This window comes from Micropterus dolomieu, linkage group LG18, assembly GCF_021292245.1.
Source record: "Micropterus dolomieu isolate WLL.071019.BEF.003 ecotype Adirondacks linkage group LG18, ASM2129224v1, whole genome shotgun sequence".
Lineage (NCBI taxonomy): Eukaryota > Metazoa > Chordata > Actinopteri > Centrarchiformes > Centrarchidae > Micropterus > Micropterus dolomieu.
The window spans coordinates 21,636,038-21,649,628 of NC_060167.1; the positions used below are offsets into that span (position 1 = coordinate 21,636,038).

Genomic DNA, 13,591 nt, shown 5'->3' on the forward strand with positions numbered 1-13,591 from the left:
TCTCTTAAATGTCAAATGATCATTACTGAAGCTAACAGCATTAGGATAAACGGTTGTGTTGAATAAAGTACTAAAATTTTGATCAATTACTGTAGTCATAATGTACCTCATGTGTTTATCTTGTGCTTTTTCAGGGATGATGCTTTCTCAGATAACCTCAGCCAAAAAGCAGATAGTGAAGCGAGCAGTGGACCATTGCTGGATGATAAGGGTTCATCCAAAAATGATGTCCCGTCACCATGTGAACAATCACCTGATTACAACTTTGGAGGAGTCATGGGGAGGTGGATACAGTTTAAATACCTTTCTTGTTTTAAAAGTTGTATTGATAAATTTTCTTGTTTGACTGGAAGTCTAATCTGATTTCTCTCCACAGGGTAAGGTTACGGTCCGATGGAGCTGCAATCCCACGTCGCCGCACTGGCACAGACACCCACAGCCCAACCAGAGTGGCTGACACTCCGCCACGGGCTGCAGCCTGTCCCAGCAGCCCCCACAAGGTGTCCATCAGCAAAGGCCGTATGGAGAGCCCAGAAAAGAGGCGTCTTGGCACCTTTGGCAGTGCGGGAAGCATCAACTACCCAGACAGGAAGGCCTATCCTGAGGGCCACCCTCTGAGACCGGTTCCAGGGGCCACTCGTCACAGCAGCCTTGGGGACCACAAATCACTGGAGACTGAAGCTCTGGCCGAGGTAAAGGTGGGAACTTTCAGGCAGAGCTAAAACTCATGGGGAAAATGGTGCAAAAATTATACCTGGAAATAGAAGTTGTTTTTTTTGGTATAATTAGTTTATATATCTCTGTTTGGTGGCCTTTTGCTTTCAGTACCAGACTTTGATATAAAGTTTCAGACAATTATAGTGTTTATATAAACGGATTGGGAAGGTTTGGTAGAGCAGAGCCAGGCCCCCTGATGTAGCTGTCAATCAGAGAGCAGCAGCTGGGACCTGGTGTAAATGTCAGGGCCAGACTGCAGCTGGGAGATAGACACACCTCAAGGACACAGAGGCCTGGAAGTGAATAACAAGCTGAAGAGCGGTGAAGGTTTGGCACCTCATCAGCTAATGGCTGCAGCCAGTAGGTCCAAGCACAATCAAAACATAAAATGTTCAGCGTGTACTTTAACTTGACTAGAACTGATGGGTTCTGATGGATCATCTCAAAATGGTACAGGTACCTCAAAAAGGTACTGAATAAAAGTTAATGAAAAGTAACACCCGTATAAAAAAGATAGATTTTCATTGCTGAGCGTGTAATTTTTTTTAATATTTCATCTAAAATCTCACAATTTTATAAACAAAAAGGTTTAAGTGATAAAGTGCCCCAGTAGAATTATTTAGGAGCATAGGCCTTCTAGTTTTGCATGTTTTAGCCCGTTTATCACAAATCACTTATACCTATATACTTATGCTCACTCAACTAACCATTTTTCAAACCATGCTGCTCTGTTTTTGCAATGTGGATGTATCCTTTTTACCATACCCATTGCTTTGCATTCATTTCCATATGATTAATCTTCATACCTCTTCTACCAGGACATCGAGAAGACTATGAATACAGCACTCCATGAGCTACGTGAGCTGGAGCGACAGAACACCGTTAAGCAGGCTCCCGACGTGGTGTTGGACACCCTGGAGCCCATGAAGAACCCAGTTAGCTCCGAGCCTGGCAGTCCACTGCATACCATTATGATCCGTGACCCAGATGCAGCCATGCGCCGCAGCAGCAGCTCCACCTCTGAGATGATGACCACCTTCAAACCTGCTCTCTCCGCCCGGCTGGCTGGGGCTCAGCTGCGCCCCCCGCCCATGAGGCCGGTGCGTCCTGCTCCCAACCAGCACCGCTCGAGCAGCTCCAGCTCTTCAGGGGTCGGCAGCCCTGCTGTAACTCCCACTGAGAAGATGTTTCCAAGTAATAACACTGGTTCTAATATGAATACTTCCAGTGATGCCGGGGATAAGTCTGGTACCATGTAGCAAAAGTGGAATCTGCTAGGAGGGAAGGTTGTAAAGTTTTCCAAGTTAGGGGAAAGCTTACGGAAATGGGCGCTGATGTGTGAAGAGCAGATATGAATATTTTGCTCTCTGTTTTCTGCCTGACTTAATTCATATATTCAGGAAGCTCCTGAAGCGAGCCTACAGTACAGTGTGTTACCATGGTGATAACATGGTGGCAGAAGCTGTAGAGGTGTCATCGCGTAAAGCTCACCTCTCTTTGAAACTTGATTTAACTACAGAAAATGTGTATAAGAATACACATCTTTCAGTTTTACCTCAGTTTCAACAAAAATCTGTGCCCATGTTCTGCTCTCACAGATACAATAAATGCAAGTGAAGCAATACTTGTGTGAAATTTGGTATTAGTTTCCACCCAGCACACATTGTCCAGCAGATGTTTCAGTCAATCCTACTGGTTTATGAAACGCCTCATCTGGACGGGTGTAAACATTCAGGCTAAAATACCATGTCTGTTTACCATTTAGGTCACAGGCCTTATGGCTGTACATACAAACTTACTTGAAGTCGCCATGCTTTCTGTTTGTACTATAATACAGTGGCTGTTCAGCAAAATAACAACTTAGTTATATACGTCTGCATGCAGGATTTGGAGTACAATGAAAGATTTGTAATGATGTTTTTTTTCTCATATGGTCATTGTAAGCATAAAATATTAGTTTGAAACCTAATTTTTAAAGATGGAACAAAAATTATCTAAAAATCACGTTTCAGATGTCCAAATATTTGACCAAGTAACACTTTGGGATCTTACAGTATTATGTTTTAAATCTACTGGTACTCAAAATGTTGTACCTGAAGTCATCGCGTTCACTGCTAAAGATAAAAGCATCTCCGCATGGAAATGATCACTGAACTCTTAGACATGCCAGTCAGAACTAAACAAAGCAAGTCATCCTCTACCATCATGTATGGTTGGACTGTGGGCAGACTTAACGTGGCTGCTTCCATGTTTTTTTTTTCCTTCTATGTCCTGTATATGAAATGCAGAAAACTAATGCACCAACTAATGTAGGAACTCTGTGGTAAACTTGTACATAATATATAGCTAGTAATTTTTTAAATGTTAATCTTGTACAGGCTATTATGAAAAAGGCAAAGGGTTAGCTGTGAAGCACGTGTTAAGATCATAAACCACCTTTTTATCATCTTCAGTAAACTACAAACATATTCTTTGGCTGTTCTGATATCGAGGTCCAAAAACTAAGCTTGCCAGGGGGATCTGGGGGCATGCAATTGGATAACAGAAGCTTTAAAACCATGTGTGCAGTAGTATTGGCACACCAAAGTAATGTTATTTTTAGGCAATTATTATATACACCCCAGAAAAATACAGAGGTCCGGACTTGACCTCAAAGATGAGTACAGCCAATTGGCACAATTACCACTGCATTTGGCAATAGTACTTTAGAAAACTGATTGCTGTTGAACAGACAACAAAGGCTGAATAAATGTTTTCTCCATTATGTTTTTGACGCACTCAGTTTACAAAGCTTGATCCGTTTTCTCAGTCTAATTTGGGTAATTTTATTATTGAAAAAAAAGTACCCTCTGACAGTTCCTCTTTCAAATTTAAAATGTGATTCTCACCCACGGGAACCTGAGAAATATGATGTTGTGAGATACGAATATGACAGCTGTTTCCTTCCTTCCTGCGTTTTTCTTATCTTCGCTGATAGATACAGTTATGCTCTGACTGTAGACTATTTCTTTTTTGTTGGAAGAAAACTAAATAGAGCACATTTCGTTGTGTTTATATCTACTGTACCTCTTGTCATTCTGACAGCTCTTGTCCAGAGACCTTGTTATCCGCATCCCAAAGAGCCTGCTCTGTTCTGCATGTTTTGTGCTGTAATGTCTGACTCATATTCTGGGGCAGTTAAACAATGGCTGTATGTGGTGCCATGCCTTGGTAAAACGCACAATTAATTCAATATTGGATGTTTGGGTTTTTTTCCCCCTAAGAAATGGGCTCTGGCATTTATGGGGACTGGGAATGATGAATTAAGCTGCTTGTAGCAGTTTCTAAAATAGAAGTGAAAGAGAACAATGCTTGATTGAGCAAAAGAAACTTAAATATTAGCATGCAATCCAGGCCCTGATTCCACTGTCAACTGCAGTGTTGCTTGTTGTCAATGTATTGTTTGCTCTTTAGTTGTCAGAGACAGATTTATAAATGTCCAGTGTGAAGAACAGAGAGCTATTACAACCAGAAAAAAAGAAATACAGCATTTAAAGTCATGCAGTGCAGTCACATCCTCTGCTGGTTTCGGCTGGTATTGCGTCCTTATACGTCACTTTATGTGGGCATTATAAGTATGATCTGCAGCTGATATTACAATCACTAAATGTATCCATAAAATTCTATTTGTTTGTTCTGGTTACAGTTTTGCGCCTAAATCTATGAAGATAGCCTACTATTACAGAAAAGGACATACATTTATTAAAATACAAAGCAAGTACACACTTTCAAAAGGGGAATTATCATCCTTATATTTAACTAGACTGTTGTTGTTTTTTAATTTATAGACACTTATATAAGTGGAGCAGACAATTTGAGTGCCTTTTGTGCACAACTTCAATTTTTATTGTACTTTTGTATTTACTTTTTTAACTGTAAATTGTGTCTATTAGTTGTCATGTTTATTATAAACTGACTGGCTTTTTTATCTTTACTTTCTAAACTCAGTTGTCAGACCTCCATAAGGAATAAATGGTGTAAAGATGTTCCTTTTGTGAATTACAGAAGAATCATCATGAAATGCTCGCCTGTGTGTAGGTGATTATAAAAACTACTGTATACACAATCTACTGGTGAAGTTCAGTAGAATCATCTCAGAACATTTCTTTCATCTTTTTGTTTTCCGTGTGAACTGCTTGTGCTGTGTTTGAGCCGTTAACTCTTGTCTCTTAGCTCCTTCCCTTTTAAAGCAAAATCATTGCAGTATTGTTGGAAACAGTGGGACTGATATGGACCCTCTTCTTGCAGAGGTTATAAGGCACGTGGTGCACTCTCCTTTTCCCTACATGTGATGTGACACAGACATTTTCTTTCCTGGGATGTGTGCTGAAATGGGTATCACTGTTTGTCTGCTGACATGCGAAGACATTACGTTAATATTAAAAAATGACATTACAGTAAGAGAGCAGACTAAAAGCCTGTCATGTTGTGGGGACCGGAGTGTGAGTTGCTGTCACTCTGTTTACCTTCTCTTTAATTGTTTGTCTAGTGATGCTGTTTGTTGATGAGTGTCTGGTTGGTTGAAACCCTGTGATGTAATGTACACCATACCACTGACTGGATGTTGAAAACCCCTGCATCCAAATAAAACCATTATTGCTCTGTGATCTGGAGTCTGTTTTTAATTTGTGATGTTAAAATGCCGCTCTGGGTATTTCTCTATTGCTTAATACCAGGAAATAAAGTAAGAACAAAAATAAATCATCGAAAAGTTTTAAAAGAAGTTAAATATGAAAAAGCTGTTTTTACATTTGAAAATAATATATGTAAATAGGCTGAGTGAGAGCTTATATTACAATCACGAGAACAAGAGTCCAGGCATTAGCAAAAAAAAAAACGAACTGACTACAAAATCACAATAATTAAATGCCAAACGTAGTTCATTCTGTGGCCACATGGTGGAGAAACTGCAACAGGTAAAGTGTTGATGGACATGAGGTTTACATGTAGAGTTTATGTCAGCTCTCTGTTGAGTACCGTTTAAGGATTAGGAGGGAGTGTTGTAGTGATGGCTGCACAGTTTTGCATAAATTGCATCTGAAATTGGCTTTCTATTCCACTGCTCAGAGAGCGTTACACCAGTAGCTCACACTGACAGAGCATAAACAAAATTCAATTTGTTCCACCTGAGAAACCCTAGCTCAACAAGAACATGTCAAACAAGCAACTGTTCCCATTAATCTGCAAAGTATACCACTTGCTTACTTCTACGGGAGTTCTGTGTTTGGGATAGTAGATCTGACGCATTAAGTTATAAATGGGATCTCCATGTGTTTAAGATGTGAGGTCATGTTGTCTAAAATAATTCAAGAAAACTTGCGGGAGCAGTTTTATTTTTTCAGAAAACAATAAATGATCATATGAATTATTTAGATTACTTGGAAAGAAAAGAAAAACAACAAACAAATCTGCGGTTACTTCCGCTGGCATGGAAATTATTTTATGCTTCTCTAGAATGAGATGTGCTTCATCAATGAACAACAGATGTTACAGCTGGTTTGAAAAATAAGTTGCATAAGCCCTCTCCAGTGGCCTAATTTGGCTTATCTTCCATAATAATTAATGCGCAAATGAGAGAAAACCTTCAATAACGCATAATCTCTTTGTAAGAGATCAAAATTATCATAACTTCCTGTTTCAACCTTCACCCTCTTCAGCTTAGCTACATTAAAACAATTAATGGTGGAGCAAATACACTCTTTAATTAAAACCACCTGAGGATCATTCATTTTCATAATCAGAATAAAAGAATGTAAACAAATGGAAGACACGTTTCAGTTAATTGTGTTTCTATGTTATGAGCACTATTTTACAGCAGAAATATCGGGCAGGACGCTAATCATAAATGAAAATGGAATTTTTTTTACATTTTTACCTGAAGCTACATGATGTCAAGTGACATGATGTATGATGACAGAATACTTACAGAGTCCTGTCACATATGTGCTGTTCACAGGAGTCATCTGCTCATACACTCTTGGCTCTAGGAAGGCGTTTTATTTAAATCATTTCAAATTAAATGTAATGTTTGTTTTGTAATAAGCAAGAAGATTAACAAAATCACCAAAGCACAAGACAATGGTCTGTTAATCGCCTTAATTATCTGGTAATTTGATCAGAAATTTAAAAAAAAGTAATTTACTGAGGCAATAGAGCAGCAAGTGGAGGCAGGGACAGTATTCTGTTATAACAACAACAACAACAACAACAACAACAACAATAATAAAAGATGGGTTTGGCCTTTTTTGCCTTTCAAAAAGGAATTTATACTTTTTGTGACATTCAATCCCGATGCTGGGGTTATTTCAATGAAGTCTGAGAGCATGTTCAACACCAACGAGATCAAGTTCAAGCTGAGCGAAGAATTCGAGGAGACGACTGCAGACGGCTGAAATACCAAGACTCACTCATCACTCTTGAGATTTAGCTGCAAAAGCTGAGATAGTTTTTTATGCTTGATAATGTTTTGCATACCTTTTGTCTACCCCAGAGATGCGCTGGAGATGGAATTGCCACATTTTCATCTGCACCTCCTTAATGTAATGTGACTCTATGAATAGGTAGCAGTTTGGATACTTTGGCATGATACATGAATGTTGGATGGATCAAACCAGGGACCTTCCAGATGAGAGAGAGCCAGAGATCAATATGTTACTGGCAAGAAAGAGAGAAGGGACTCTTATGTAAAAAGATGAACATGAAGCCTTTTTATTTTTCATATTTTCCCTGTCTCAGTGTGTCAGACAGACATCAGAGCTGCATAGATCCCTCACTTAATACTTTATGCTGTAGGGCAATCAATAATTTTACTTTGATGCATTTTCATAAAAATTTCTGAACTCACTCAGAAATCGGAACATCTTGTCAGTTTCTGTACATTTATGAAAGTCAATGGTGGCATGCTTCATCAAGCATAAAGGGAAAGGAACTCGAATGATCAACAGACTTTCAAGGTTATAGCAGATGGCAACTCAGTGACATTTCCAGCTATGCCTGTATCTTTGATGTGCAGGGATGCAGCCTGGGTAGGACATATGGAGCATGCATAATAAGTTATGCCCAAGACGCAGAACACTGTCAACCTGGCTGTTTTCATTGTTCATGCACACTCTCACACAAATCACACCAAAGACTACATGACATGCTGCACATGCACACAAGTGTGTTAATTCAAATAACCCCTGACAACAAACACACACACACACACACACACACACACACACACACACACACACACACACACACACACACACAGATTGTACATTAAAGCTCTGAGATCTCATTGTTGCTTGTTTATATTTATGAACAGTGGTGTGCCAAATGTGGCTTTGCAGTTACGATGGAACTTTGAAGGGAAGTTTTTGAAGGCGAGAGATGGTGACGCTGAGGCCCTAGGCAGAGCTGACCCTGCATGGCCAATTACTCTTTGATAGATGGTGTGTTCATTTGATGCAAGTGAAAACAAATAACCCACATAATGTGATCAATTACATTAAGCTTTCATCTTACAGCCTTTTGTGGGTTAGACGATGGATTTCAGATATTAGTTGTTGTTTATACACCCATGATTAAATGTCTTATAGAGTAGCTCATTGATGTTCTATAGGTTAATGCCAATGTTCCTGGAAAGCAACCCCATTACTGAGTAATGACTTTAATAATGCAAAGTGTCTTCATGCTGTAGACTACATGCCTTTTGGCTTGTATAATGCACAAAAAGTATTATAATGTTTAGCTTTTGAAATTTAGATTCAGTGCCCTTGTAACTGACTTGACAAGGTACTATGAACTGAACAATCATTAGAGTCCATACATATATGTGGTTTTAAATCAATATACAGATGGATGGAAATGTGACAGTGAAAACTAGCAGTGAAATTCATTCAGGAACTACTGATCGAGAAACTAATTTGATGAGGTTAGTCGCTGGTTGCAGGGTAAATATCCTGTCTAGTCTACTTAACAGTCTAGAGTTATCAAAAATTATAGCAATTAATTCAAAGACATTTTCAATTATGCTCACCCGCACCCACGAAAGACATGGCAGCAGATAAGGACATGTACTAGCTTAGTAATCAAAAGGACCTCTGGGTAGAATATTCACGTAACCTGTCTAATACATTATGTATATGTAGTATAGAATATTAGCTCCTGTCAATTTGTTACAAGTAAGTCAAGTTCAATTCATTTAAACTGCTGATAGCATTTCATGTCACATGTAATGAATAATCTGAGTAAAGTACTACTAACAATTACATAGTAGGCTTTAGAATGAAAGAGAATTAGTCCAAATCCATTAAAACAGTCGCTTTACTGAAAAATACTGCAGTAAACATTAAAGACATTAAAACTAAAATGCATAAACAAACAATATTTTCATCTTCATAGTATGTCTGTGGCTCAGGGTCTTTGCAAATTATTTCCACTGAATCAGTAGATTCAAAAGGTTGAAAGGTTCGTTGTTGTCATTTGTCCCCCTGCTAAATGAAACCGAAGCACAATGTTTAACAATGTAGTAGCAAAACACTTATAACACATGTAAAATGTATCAAGATTGAATCAATAAAACATAGCTCTCTCAGCTTCAAGGACAAGGCTATCTGTTTAACAACAGTCACAACTCTGGCTTCATCTGTTTCCCACAGCTCCAGCCATTGTTAACATCCCAGACAAGTGCAGCTCTGCTTATGCATTGGGTAACACGCAGCTGGATGACTCACTAGCAAAGGGCCTAATTAGGCAGAAATAATACATGTGGAGAATAGATAACAGTATAACACTGATAAGGCAAAGCACAGTACAGTCCTTCGACACTGATCGTGTATGTCATAGTGCACATATTTCAGCCTAAGGCCCATCTAGGATCACACTATGGACTTTATGTTAAGCTTTGCAGTCTTACATCCCAGAATTTATGTTCACATGTTTTCATTCTTTGCATTGGAAAATTTCCTTTTGGGGAAAACATAATGCTGCCTGGATTAAGTTTTGCATGACGGCACATATTTCCCTGAGCATTAGAAAGTTAAAGAGGTGGTATTGTGCTTTTTGGCTTTCCCTCTCCTTTATTGAGTTATATACCTTTTTTGTGCATGTAATAGATTTGCAAAGTGAAAAAGCCCAAAGTCCCATCACCCACAGAAAACTCTGCTCTGAACTGCTTGAAAAGAAGCTTGTTTGTAGCCCAGCCGCTTCCCTCTCCAGGCAGTCAACGGACATAAAGTTGTTACTGTGATGTAGAGACAGAGCTCAGTTAAAACTTTATGGATGAAAGATACTTTTGTTATAGATTAATAACTCACCACTCTGAAACTCTTGCTCCTGTCCATGTGCTTCTTCTCCTTCTTCTGGCTTTTTGGCAGACTAGATGCCTTACGGCATATTGCTGCCTCTCACAGTTCATTCTCAGTATCGTTTTATGGCATCACCATTCTCAGAGAGGTAATCCTGTTGCAGATATTAAGTCCATGACTGCTTCCAGTATCCTCAATTGGTTCTCATGAGGATTTAAATGTCTCTCAATGTCACTGTCTGTATTCCAGCTCCTGGTAGTGCAGAGTATAGTTGATCTCTTTGCCTTTTGTACTGTTGACATTCCATAAACACATTTTGATTGCAGGATCTACAGACTCCATCCTTATGTTTGCCCATCTTTGCCAGATCCCATGCAAGTCTACAGTGTCCCAGTCTCAGTCTTGTCATGATTACAGAATGTCTTCTGGTTTTACCCAAGTAACACTGCTCTGTCTTTATTTTTTTGTATTGAATAGTAGTGATGAGCCCTTGTTTCATTTTCCCACTGCCTCTGCCACACTGCTGTAATGTGTTCCTTAATGACAGACCGACATTCAGAAACCCCAATACAAGCTGCTAGATCAATGTCTCTTTTCAAAGCCATTTTTGCTGCCCTGTCTGCCACCTCATTCCCTTCCACCCCAACATGTGCAGGCACCCAAAGAAATCCCACTGACCCTCCAGTCTGTTCGATTCTATGGGTATACCATCAGCTCTACAAACAGGATGGCCGTGCTCCCCAATTGCTTCCTCTCAGAGTTTTTAACACAGAAGCCGAATCTGAGCATAATACTGCTCTCCATGGTTGAACTTCCTCCACCCACTGTAGTGCCCATATAATAGCTAGAAGTTCTGTTGTATACACCGATACCCCCTCAGACAGTCGCTTGAGCTTTACAATTTCATATTGTGGGATATAAAAAGCAAAACCCAACTTCCCAGTTTGTGGATCTTGGGATCCATCTGTATAAATCTGTAGATAAGACCCACAATGATTTTGCAGTCTTTGTTTTACCATATCGGAATGCACAGTGCCTTCATGATGTTTTATGTTGTCCATTATACTGAAGTCTATTTCTGGTATGGGCAGCATCCACAGTGGTACAACTGACGAGTGAACTTGCGGGGCCACCCCTACCTCCTTCAGTCCCAGCTTCTCCACCTTTTTACTGATGTTAAATATAAAAGATTCCTTCCTCCTTTTCCCTGACTCCCACTCCCATGCATTAAGTAGTACTGTTTTTGTAGGGTGTTCTCCTTTATGTGCTCATAACTTAACATTATACAGCATTGCCAATTTCTCCCGTCAAATTGATAGTGGCATTTACCCCATCTCTACCAGTAAAGCCGGGATTGGAGCTGCAACATAATCTCAGTGCCTTAGCCTGTATTACTTCCAGCCTTTTTAAATGTGTTTCAGCTGCTGTCCCATAACATACACAACCATAATCCAGTCAAGACCTTACCATTGCCCTGTAGCTCATTAGTTGAGTATCTCTGCCTGCACCCCATGTACTACCTGAGAGGGAACGCATTACATTTATCACTTTTTCACCCTTACTTACTACATTATTTATCTGCTTTCTCCATGTTAGCTTCTCATCGAAGTGCACACCCAAGAATTTGAACTCTTTTACCCTCTCAAGTGCTTGTTCATACAAAAATAAACCACCACATTCAGTTTTCTTATTACCAAATATTATGTACTTTGACTTATCTACTGAGATCTTAAATCTCCACTTTTCACCCCAACTAGTTACCATGTTCAGTGCTACCTGCATTCGCTCAATTATTTGTTTGATATTCCTGCCCCTTTTCCAGATGGCCCCATCATCTGCAAACAGAGATTTTCCAAAATTCCCAATTCCTTCAAATATATCATTTATCATAATGCAGCAATGTGCAGTATGAAAAAAATATGTTTTTTTTTTTATTAAATCATGTAAACCTGTTCTGGTACAACCCCTAAATAGGATTTTGAACCTGAAAATTAGAATAATACCACTTCTTTAATGAATATGCAACATTGATCTATGGTGTGTTTGTTGGAACTTGCTTTAGGTACACAATGAAGTGAAAAGGGCACTACAGATTTCCTCACTGTCTGTAGCAACATACATTTCAATAACAGCAGCAGGCCAATACAGTCCTGCATAAAATCATGAACCTGAAACCTCAGTAAGGTTTCCTTAATGTGCGTGATGCTTGTTTTAATCCACATAAAAGAGCTACACATGTTCCCTTTCACCAAAAAAAAAGGCTGAACAAGATGTCCCCACATATGTCTCCCTCATGTGACATGTACACTGCTTCTCTGGCTCATGGTTCTGATTAAAGTCCATGAGTAGGGCTCTGTTGGATCAACACATGCCTTGAACTCAACTTATAAAGTCATCTTCAGCTAAGTAGTACTCGACAACTTTTGTTTTTGCTGCAAAAAGCCTTAAAATAAGAAAGACTGTTCTCTGAAGGTGACAGGAGTAGGCTCCAGATGCACTAAAAATGTTCACCAGCACTCTTTAGAAAAAATGATGGAAAGTCATGCCTGGCTAAACATTTGCTTGATATTATCGGTATCATGAGAATGTTTTCTCCATGTGCGGAGAGAGTTAGAAAGAGGCCCTCGTTAAGGAAAAAACTTGATGACAGGCTTAGTCTAACAAAATATAAGAAAACATTTAACGTACTCTAGATAATCCTTAAACACACACAATCAGTAACACAACTTTGAACTGAAAAGAACATTTCTGAAATAGACCCCAGGTGAAACAACTGGTAATGGATTTATTTTGTAACATAATGCCTGAAAAAAGAGTCTCGCAGGCATGCAGTACATCGTGTCAGCTTGCTAATATAAGCATGTAATTACTGCTTGGCTGAGCATCCAGTGATTAAACATTTCCAGTTTCCAAATCCATCAGAATGTCCGCAGAGTGCATGCCTGAAGAGGACAGTGGTTGGTCAACCTTCAGTTTAAATGATCTGATGCAAAGCAGACCTTGAGTCTATCCTGTATGTGTATGTGTCTGTGTTATATCCATTCTGCATTAGTATAGTACGGTATAGTTCATATTTTGTGGCATTTTAAAACAGTTCAGTGTAGGCATTTACTCATTCAGTGCAGGACTACAGAATTCAAAGCATGAGCCATGCCTTTTGTAATTTAATAAGTACCAATAAATGAAGCTGTAGAATGTCAAACACACACTCACATAACTGAAGTAATTGTTTCAATAAAGACTTTTAACAGGTATGACACTGGTCACAGAATAAATAATAAATGGCGGAAATTAAATAAAATTATATTATAATTTCCCTAAAAAAACAAACAGAGATGACAACAGAGAGCAGTCCATTACAAAGGGTTGTCATTTTCTGTGACACTTCCTGCGATAAACATCAGAACAGCTGTACAAATTAAAGTGGTCACATCCTCCTCTGTAGGGACAACCTTGTTGCCAAATGGTTTGTTAATGCTATAGAGGCCTTGTGGAAAGAGCCATTAATGCTTTGGCAACACTGGGAAATGACTTAGCTGGCC

General features: G+C 39.1%; 1 protein-coding gene across 1 annotated transcript in view; it reads left to right on the forward strand.

Moving 5' to 3' along the window:
* LOC123986882 (SLIT-ROBO Rho GTPase-activating protein 3-like) overlaps positions 1-5,363 on the forward strand; it is a 53,160-nt gene extending 47,797 nt beyond the window's left edge. Inside the window, exons 22-24 of the mRNA XM_046075299.1 lie at positions 135-284; positions 377-692; positions 1,536-5,363. Coding sequence (XP_045931255.1) covers positions 135-284; positions 377-692; positions 1,536-1,976 — 907 coding nt within the window. The 3' untranslated portion in view covers positions 1,977-5,363. The remainder of the gene's footprint in view (positions 1-134; positions 285-376; positions 693-1,535) is intronic.
* The last annotated feature ends 8,228 nt before the right edge of the window (positions 5,364-13,591 follow it).